The sequence below is a fragment of the Cnephaeus nilssonii genome, assembly GCF_951640355.1.
Source record: "Cnephaeus nilssonii genome assembly, chromosome: 5".
NCBI classification, from domain to species: Eukaryota; Metazoa; Chordata; class Mammalia; order Chiroptera; family Vespertilionidae; genus Cnephaeus; species Cnephaeus nilssonii.
Window position 1 is genome coordinate 109,111,575 of NC_137076.1, and position 9,332 is coordinate 109,120,906.

At 68.4% G+C, this 9,332-nt stretch overlaps 1 protein-coding gene across 3 annotated transcripts; it reads right to left on the reverse strand.

Moving 5' to 3' along the window:
• Window positions 1-122: 122 nt before the first annotated feature.
• Window positions 123-8,343, reverse strand: LOC307099546 (uncharacterized protein). Of its 3 annotated transcripts, XR_013813526.1 has the most exons (3): window positions 8,148-8,343; window positions 4,025-6,379; window positions 123-3,693 (listed from the first exon to the last, which is right to left on the reverse strand). XR_013813526.1 is itself a non-coding variant. In XM_079771207.1 (2 exons), exon 2 carries the CDS (start codon window positions 6,280-6,282, stop codon window positions 4,834-4,836), a length of 1,449 nt encoding a protein of 482 aa, XP_079627333.1. In that variant the 5' UTR covers window positions 6,283-6,379; window positions 8,148-8,343; the 3' UTR covers window positions 123-4,833. The 3 variants fall into 3 exon arrangements, 2 of the variants coding, with proteins under 2 accessions (XP_079627333.1, XP_079627334.1); XM_079771207.1 differs by having other exon boundaries at window positions 123-6,379; XM_079771208.1 differs by lacking the exon at window positions 8,148-8,343 and adding an exon at window positions 6,475-6,740 and having other exon boundaries at window positions 123-6,379.
• Between the last annotated feature and the right edge of the window lie 989 nt (window positions 8,344-9,332).

Consider the following 9,332-nt stretch of genomic DNA (forward strand, 5'->3'; position numbering starts at 1 on the left):
GGTCCGGGACACTCGCCAGGTGCCAGTTGGTCCCACTGTCGCCCCAGCCGGGCCCAGACGCCCAGGACGGGAGGAAGCCTCGTGAGTGTAGGACTTGCCGAGACGGGAGCGCTGTTCTGGAGCCGGGCCGGAGCCAGTCTGCATCCCGTTGGCAAAGCCGCTCCTGGGAGACCGAGTCGGGGGGATTCCCAGAGGCTCTGGATGAAGCTATCAGAACCACGTCGCGTGCGGCGGGGGCCTCGCCCTGCGCAGTCCCTCACCTGAGCTCAGGCCCCGGGCCCCACACCCCCAGTCGCCATCTCAGACAGGCCCCCCAAATGCATTTTCAGTCCTACAACACCCCGAGCCAGGCCAGCGGGGCTCGGCAGTGCAGGCTGCTTGGCAGCCCCTGGTGCCCCGGGTACAGCGGAAATGGCGCCGGGAGCACCACGTGCCCGTGGGGGTGACTGCCGTGTACCGCGTGTGTATCTGTGTTCCGTGCTGCATGTGCCATTAAACGTGCGATGAAGTCCCTCCCGTCAGTGTGTCTCACTCCCAGAGCGGCTCTTCCGCGGTGTGTGTTCGGTGAACAGCGTGAAGCTCACCCCACGGCCCGCGAGTCAGGGCCCAGTTCGTGGGCGTGAGGCGTGTTGACACCGCCGTGCGGCCATCCCCACGGTCCGTCCTGGAACTTTCCGTCGTCCCGGACGGAGGCTCTGTCCCACGGGAAGCCGTGCAGAGGCCCAGCGGGGAGGAGCCGCGAGCTCGGCCGCCTCGAATGTGACCACCCCCCGAGCTGCGCTGCCTCCTTGCTGGGCGCCCGGGGCCTGGGCTGGGCTGGCAGGGCCCCCCTCGCCCCCCGCCGGCCGGCAGCTGCAGGAAGTCCCTGCGTGCCGTCCGGGGTGGGGGGGCGTGGGCTGCAGCAGCATCCTCCCAGCTGGGCACTGGCCTGTTCCCTCTGGCACCGGGCGGGCACAGACCCTGTCTTGTGGGCCGTGAAAGGGTGCTGTGTGCCCGAGACACAGCCGGGCGATTGTTCCGCCCTCTCGGGCCCAGGGCCGTGCCAGGGGCACTGGAGGGAACGGGCTCGGGAAGGGTCCACGTTGGCGCGCACTGTCCACCCTGGGGTCCTGGCCTCGGTCCCTGGGTGTCCCTGTGCCTCTGGCGGCTCCGGGGGCCTGATGTGGACACCCCTCCCCAGGCAGCTTCCGGGGGGCTCGCGGTGTGGCGGGGCAGCCCACTCACCTGAGGGCCCAGGACCTGCCGGCCGGGCATGGAGTCACCCCCAAAGATTTGAACACATTTTAAAACACGAATAAACTGGGGGGTGAAGGAGGGAAATTTGGGCTCTGGCTTCCACGGGCCAAAAAAAAAGAAAGGAACTTTGAGCAAAGGCTCACACTGATAAAAATGAACTTAAACAGCTCATGGGTGACATTGTTCTTAGCGGGACCCTCACGGCGCAGTCCACGAAAGGGAATCGGAAAAACAGGAACTGCTGGGAATGAGAAACGTCTTCCCGCACGGGGCCTGGGGTAGGGGACGCGTAGACGAGGGTGGCGGGGAATGTGGGCGCCCCGGGTCCCACGCAGAGTCCTGTCCGCAGTACCCAGACTCAGAACTTACCAGGACAAGCACTCAGCCCATGAGGAGGCGGGTGGCAGACACAGCCCTGAGTGGGTGCCTCTGAGCCCTGCTGCCTGTGGGGGAACGGGGGCGGGGGCGGGGGCGGGGCAGGGGAAGGGGTGCTGGGCCGGCAAGAGGAGCTCAGGGTCCGGCTGCTCAGTGGTGCCCACGGGGCGGGTGGCGTGGCCTGCAGGGACGACCTCGCCAGGGACAGTCTCGCCTCCCTCCCCGCCTGGGTGGCTGAATCAGAGGCCGGCGGTGACTCATCTGAGGTTGGGCATTTCCCTCGCGGCTTCCCGCTGCCCGGCTGGGAGACGGGCAGGCCCCACGGCGGGACCAGGAGGGGGGACTCCGTGTCTGTGAGACCCTGGCGGTGGCCTGGCCCGACGTGGGGTCCCCATCCTGCCTTCCAGAGCCCCTCCCCCCCCCAGCTGCTGCAGGCCGCGGGGCGCTGGTCCCCGAGATTCAGAGCCAGGCAGGGTCCGAGTCGGCGTGGCCTCATCAGCGTGCAGCTCGTCCCACCCCCTTCCAGGAAGCTGGTCCGCTGTCACCAGCCACGCTGACCTCTCTCTCCCCTCGGACCTCTCGCCTCCCGGGATGGGAGCAAACTAGGAGGTTGCTGACTCACATCTCTGCCCCAGCCGCCCCTGCGCTGGGCAGACCGGGGTCCAGGGGGCGCCTGGCCCGGTTCAACAGGGGCTCCCAGGACCCTCGGCACCTTCCCATGGGGACTCTTACCAAGGCGGGCCTGGCATGCGTCCCACCGACCCCCACGTCCACGGTGGGACTCTCCGCCTCGAGGAAGGGCCCGGGGTGAGGCTGGGTCACGCCCTGGGAGACCTCCCTGCCCTCCTTAGTCAGCCTCCTTTCCTGCCGCTGGTGGAGGCGTCCGGCTGGTGTATTCCTGGAACTCACTGGACGATGGGCCTGGCCGTCCCCAACCCCCCGGGCCGTGACGGGGCCAGCACCAGGGGCCCCGACCACAGGTGTCACGCCTGCCGCGCCACGTGTCCCGGCCCCACGTCTCACGAGCTCTGTGGCATCCGCAGCTCCGGCCCTCAGGGCCTCGGCCGTCTCCCTGTGAAGCGGGAAAGCTAACCCTCACCGCCTGGCCTGGACGTGCCGGTGACGGGGTCCGCGTGGTGGCCAGTGCCGGTCGGGAGCTGCCGCGTGGACAATGCCAACTTATCACATGCATGAGGCCCCCCGAACACGCCCGTGTGGAGCCTGTGTGTCCAGCCGCTCTGGCTGCAGGGCGCCCTGAGCACCCCTCCCCCGGCCCACAGGGCCGACGACCGGTGAGTCTCCGTCCCTAGGACCAGGGACACAGCACAGCGTCACCTGCCCCGTGACCTGACCGGAGCCGCCCGGGTCGGCCGTGCCCCGGGAGCTTCGAGGGCTTTGCTGTGTCCGCCACCGAGCCGTGGCCTGTGCTGCCCTGGAGTCCCCAGCACAGGGACCCAGCTGTCCCCCAGCCCCCGGTGCACACGGAGACACACACGTTGGCTGAATGAAGGCATGACTGACTAAACCCCGCGAACCCTCGCAGGCGCAGCCTGGATCTGAGTGATGGCGCTGCTGCGTGGAGGCGCCGGGCACTTGGATGGGCGAGGTGTCTGCTGGGCACAGGGCTTTGCCGGTCCCTGGGCGAGGTGTCTGCTGGGCACAGGGCTTTGCTGGTCCCTGGGCGAGGTGTCTGCTGGGCACAGGGCTTTGCCGGTCCCTGGGCGAGGTGTCTGCTGGGCACAGGGCTTTGCCGGTCCCTGGGCGAGGTGTCTGCTGGGCACAGGGCTTTGCCGGTCCCGGCGGGGATGCCAGAGCCGAGGCTGGAGCCCCACCCGGCCCCCAGGCCCACGAACTCCTCCACGCCACCCGAGACAGAAGACGTGTTTGTTTTGATTGTGGTCAGACCGTTCTGGCTTCCCAGACCCCAGCAGATGTACATGCTTTGGAGGAGAGCGCCCTGGTCACACGTGGAACTCCTGGGAGCACCCGTGTTGCATCGTGGCCGGCAGCCCACGAACGTGGACGTCCCGGTGTGTCTCCTGCACGTTTGTCCGTTGTCCGCGGGGCTCCCACGCCGCTGTCCTGCGAGTGACCGCCGGGAGGGGGCGGCGACAGGATCGATTTCAGTGCTTGCGGCCAGGTGGACCCGGGGTGCCCTGCGCAGGCCATGGCCACGCCCCGGTCCTGGGGTTTGGATGCTCTGGTCCGGGGACGGGAGGTCTGAGGGCCGCATGGGAGGAGGGGCCCGGGGACATGGGCCAGACCCAGCACCCCCTGCGCTGGAGAAGGGCTGTGCCAGGGTCACTTCCTCTCCAGCTGTGGGCACCTCGCCCAGACCAGCGTCCCAGCTCGCCGTGCCTGCCGCCCCCGCATGTTCCGTCTCGGCCTCGGCCTCTGGCTTCCTTCTGCTCACCTCCGGCCACCCCCGGCTGCAGGCCCTGGGTCGGTCACCAGCCTCCGCCGTCTCCCCATCGCCGCCCCTCCCCAGAGTCCAGCCCAGATGGGTCCTGGGAACCTGCAGACAGACCAGCGGGCCTCTGGGCCTTGCCTGACCCCCTGCCTCTCTGCCTGGAGCTCTGACCCCAGACCTAACCTCTCCCTTCCTCTCTGAAGTCAATAAAAATAGATTGCAAAACAAAAGCACTGCCCTATGCATGTGGGGGCCCAGCGGGGGGGACCCCGGGCCTTGCCTGAGGGTGGGTGGACCCTGGGGATGGCCCCTGCACACCCACCAGCCCAGCCCTCCCGGGGTCCAGTCCTGCCGAAGGCTCCGGAATCAGCTCTGGGCAGCGGCTGCCGAGCTGACCGGGTGCCCCGCGCCACACAGGCCCTGACGGGAGGGCTCGCCCAAAGCTCTGTGGCCCTCACCACGGCTGCACCCGCCAGTGGGTGCCCACCCCGCCTGGGGAGCCTTGGCCCGTGTCGCAATCACAGAGATGCTGGCCTCTGGGTGTTCGCCTGCCCGTAGGTGCCTGAGCCCATGGGTGGGGAGGGGTGCCAGCCGGGGGCAGGGGGGCCATGGGGCACCTGGTGCCAACTGCCAGGGAAGTGCAGCACTTGGGGGGCTCTGACCGTCTCAGTGGCTCCGGGACAGACTTCGGGGGGGGGGGGGGGAGGGGAGCTGAGGCAGGGGAGAGACCTGGGGAGAGACTATGCCTGGGAGCTGGTGGGAAGGCAGGGCGGCTGCCGGGGAGGGCGGCTCCCGTGGACTCTGTCCTCTTCTCAGCACCTGTGGGCCACACCCGTCCAGCCGTCGGGCCACAGCCAAGGACAGGGAGGCCGTGGGAGCCGGGCCAGCCTGAGCCTGAGCGGGCACACGGTGGGCAGGTGCTGCCCCAGACACGGGGGGCGGGGGTGCCTGGGAGACAAGCCCCCCTCCAAGGGGGGAGCCCACGAAGAGAAAGGCCTTGAGGTGCAGGGGGTGGGGCTCCGGCTGCCCGGGGCCCAGGCCCAGAGGAGGTGGGAGCCGCCTTTTCCCTCTGGCTGGAGGGTTTGGGGGAGGTTCTTGAGGAAACCCCACCCCCTGGCACAGGGTGCCACCCCCCTCCCGCCCCGCCCATGGGTGGCGGGATCCTGGAAATCCCCAGGGGCAGGTCCGGAGTGATGGGCCGGGGCGGGGGGGAGGACCAGGATGGAGACAGAAGGGGGAGGAGAGGGGAAGCGGAGGGATGGGGCGAGGTGGGGAGAGGGCGGAGGGGGGAGGGGGCTGAGTGCATTCCTGGCGGGTGACGTCGCTCTGTGCCCGCGGGAGGGGGAGGCCCCTGGGAGCTGCTTCCCCGAGAGCAGATAAGACGGGTGTGGCCGCTGGAAGGAGAATTCCTGGCCCGGGGAGCCCCGCGCTGGCCGCTCAAATGCCACCTCCTCCTGGAAGCCTTCTGGGACTCCTCCTGGGCCCTGGGAGCCTGGCTTCCTTCCCGTTGGACAGGGCAGGGCCGGTGGGCCTTCTGGGGTCCTGATCCCTCGCAGCTCAGACGCAGGCCGGCCCGGTGGGCTCTCCACTCTCGCTGGCCCTCCGGGGCCTTGGGAGGCGAGTAGGGGGCTCCCTTCCCAGAGGCAGAGCTGTGACGCCGGGCAGGGTGCCGGGGGCTGGCTGGGTGGGTGTGGGGAGGGGACCGCAGGGAAGTGATGAGCCAGGCCCCCTCCCCTCCACCCGGGAGGGACTGTCCCTTCACGCAACACAGCCCCGCCCGGGCCCTGCGGCTTCCGCCGCGTCTGGGAGCCTCCGGGGCTGCTGCTTGGAGGCCGGGAGGGTTTCAGGCCCTGGACGTCTCCTGAGCGGTCGAGGGGACACCGAGGCCAAGGCCCCCTCCCCCCCGACCCCGGCTCCTCACCGGGCACTCTGCTCGTGAGCTGGCTTAACCCTGGCAAAGGCCCTGAGTCTGGGGGCCGCCGGCCCCCAGGTGCCCGGTGATCCCCCCTCCTGGCCGCCTCCTCCGGGAAGCGGGACTGGCCGGGGCCTGAGGGAGGGCCTCTGTGGACCGGCCAGCGAGGACGCGGCTCTCGCTCGGGGAAGGAAGCCAGGTGCCCGTGGCAGCGACATGCGTGGGGCCCAGAGGCCTCCAGCCTCGCAGCCACCTGGCAGCCGCTCCGCTTCCCATCAGCCCCCGCCTCACGGACAGGCCCCCCAGCCCAGCCACTCCGACCTCCTGACCTACAGAAGCGGGGATCCATCTTCCTTGTGGCTTTACGCTCCCAGTCTTGGGGTAGCTGGTCATCGCCGCTGGAAACTGAGGTCCAGAATCGTCACATGACTTATCCACGGAACGTGCTAGAAAGAGACCGAGCCTGACGTTGGAGCTGGTCCTCGGGGCTGAGCTGCCCTCGTCCCGGGTCCCGTGGCCGCGATGGAGTCACCCACGACACCTGCGGCCTCGGCCTGGCGGCTCTGGACCCCCAGCCTGTCGCACGCACAGGACCCCCAGCCTGCAGGAGGCGTGCGCAGAGTTGCGGCCATGAGGGCGTGGAGAGCGGGCGGCCCTGACTCCCCGATCTCGTGGGAGGCAGCTGGGCGGGGGCCAGGGCCCGAGCTGCTAATGGAAGCGTCCGGGCCCCAGGGCTGCGCTGCTTCTGCCCACGTCAGCTCCGCGGGGAGCCTGGCGATGCACCGGGCTGTTGATGACCTGCTGCCGGGAAGCAGGACCGGGGGGCGCGGTGTGAGGAGGGGCCTCGAGCATCTGCTGTGGATCCGGAGCCGTGGGGGGACTCGGCGTAGAGGGGACCTGGGCTGAGGGAAGGGCCGGGTGGGGCCGGGACGGGGGGTTCTGGGGGACCGGCCAGGGTTGGGAGACACTGAGGGGCGAGTGGACAGGGCGGCGCGGTGGGAGGGAGAGGCTTAAGTTGGCTCGATGCTGGGCCGAGCGGCCGAGGAGGATGGCCCCAGGGCCGAGCGCGGGGCCGGGTCTGCCCCGGTTGTGAGAAGGTTGACGAGGCCACCGGACACCAGGTCCAGGTGCCGAGTGGACGGTTGGACTTAGGGTCTGGGCTCGAGGTCCTGCTGCGGGTGGTCAGCCCCGAGGGGCGTGGCAGCCCTGAGGCCGGTCAGCATACCGGGGAGGAGGGGATGGAAGTCCCTGGGCCCAGCCGGGCAGAGGGGCCCGTGGGGACGGGACTGCACAGCCAGGGGGACTCAGAAAGTCAGCAAGGGGGATCCTGGGAGCGGGCGCAGGACTGTGTCCAGAGGAGGGCGTGGCCGCGGGGTCGAGCGCTGCCCTGAGGCCAGTCAGAGACCTGAGGCCTGGCCAGTCCTCACGTCGCGAGCTGGGGACTCTGACCGTCGGCCGCGTGGGCTGGACGCAGGAATGGGCCGCTGAGCCGTCCTGGCCGGGGCGTGTCCTCCTCGCTCAGTGGGGACGGGAGGCAAGCTGCGTCTGGCAGCCGCGTTGTCACCATGAGGCCATCGGCCGAAAGAAGCCGTCACGGGGAGGGCCCTGGGACCTGGGGCTCGGGGCTGTCTGTGCCGGCCAGTCCCGGTTCCCGAGGCCCAGAGCACCGGCGAGGCGGGCAGGGAAGCCCCGGGTCGGTCAGCGCCGTGAGGGCGTCAGTGTGGCTTTTGCTGTGTCCGGTGGTGGCGTGTGCCGTTGGATGGATGCGCCTCAGGGCCCTGTGCGCAGGAGAGACCGACACGGCGTGCGACCAGCCAGCAGAGCCTCGGCCCACACGTGACCCGGGACAGAGCCGGGTCTGGGTGCCGCTGCTCCCGTCTCGGGCTTCTCGGGCCGCAGGTGAGGCCCCCGAGGGCCGAGCTCAGCTCTGTGCCGGTGAACACAGCGGCTGGCCACGGCCAGGACGACCCCGGGCCTGTCCCCAACCAGGCGGCTGTGCCAGGCCGCGAGGTGCTCGGTGCTGCAGGCGGCACCCTCTGCACATGGAGCACCTGCTGTATGCCAGGCTCAGCGTGTGAGCACACAGCCGTCCACACGGGTCCGTCAGGCCTGGTGGGCACGTGGGCGGTGCCGGGCTCTGTGCTGGGCGCGTCCTGGGCTGACCTCTGCCTGGATTGCCCCCTTTCGTCTTTGAGGCTCAGAGAGGTGACTTACCTGCCACAGTTTGCACAGCCAGCGCGGTCGAGCGGTCCTCGAACCCAGGACCGGTCTTGCTGGCCGTGGGCCTGGGCTCCCTCCTCTTGAGAGGTGTCGGCCCCTCCGAGGCCCTCGCGGCGGGCGCTAGCGGCGCTGAGGCCCGCCCGCCCCGCCCCTCGCACTGTTTGCCGCAGAGGGAGGCGAGCTGCCAGAGGCTGCGCCCCCCACCCCCACCCCGAGCTGGGGTCACGGCAGGACAAGGATAAGATTATCTGACAGTACTTTGCTCTCTCCTGTTGAGAAAAACAGCCACGAAGAAATGCCTCCCCAGCAGTCACGAGCAGGGGGTTTGCGAGTCCACCCTCTGCGGGGCCCAGACCCCCTCCTCAAGGTCAAAGGGCAGATGGCGCGTCCCCAGGGAGGAAGGGCACTGTCAGGGTCGCTCAGGACAGAGTGCGCCCCGAATCCCAGTGCCCCCCCTCGGTGCTGGCCAGGGGGCGTGGTGGCCTCCTCGGCTGGAGGCCCGAGGGTGACCCAGCGAGGCCAGCGGGGAGCCGTGTCCCCAGACGGGGCCTGTGACACGCAGCCTCAATGCCCTGGGAAGTTCGGGGCCAGGAGGCTGCTGGGTGGGGGCCCCCTTCCCTGTGGGGAAAGTGGACGATGAGGCTGAGGGCTGATTCTGAAGACATGGCTGTGTCTTTTTAAAAAATTACTTATTGATTTTGAGAGAGAGAGAGATTGATTTGTTGTTCCACTTATTTATGCATTCATTGGTTGATTCTTTTTTTTTTAGGGTGTGGAGTTTTTTGTTCGTTTTTTAATTTTATTGTTGACAGCGTTACAGATGCCTCTCCTTGTCTCCGTTTGCCCCCTCCACCCAGCCCCTGCCCCACCCAGGCCTCCCATCCTATTGCCTGTGCCCGGGGGCCATGCACATATGCAGACATGTTCCTGGTTCACCTCTTCCCATCCTCCCACCTCCACTGGGGTCTGTTCTTCTGTCCCTGCATCCATGCCTCTGGACCCATGTTGTGCATCGGTTTATTTTGTTCTTTAGATTCCACTTATCAGTGAGATCATGTGATGTTTGTCTTTCTCTAACTGGCTTGTTTCGCTTAGCATAACAGTCTCCAGGTCCCTCCATTGCTGTCTCAAAGGGTAGGAGATCAGAACAGCTGCATAGATCCCATGGTGTGAATGTGT

Bases quoted from the DNA above. Each gene is read 5' to 3' on its own strand.
- LOC307099546 (XM_079771207.1), bottom strand. From the start codon at position 6,282: ATGGATCCCCGCTTCTGTAGGTCAGGAGGTCGGAGTGGCTGGGCTGGG.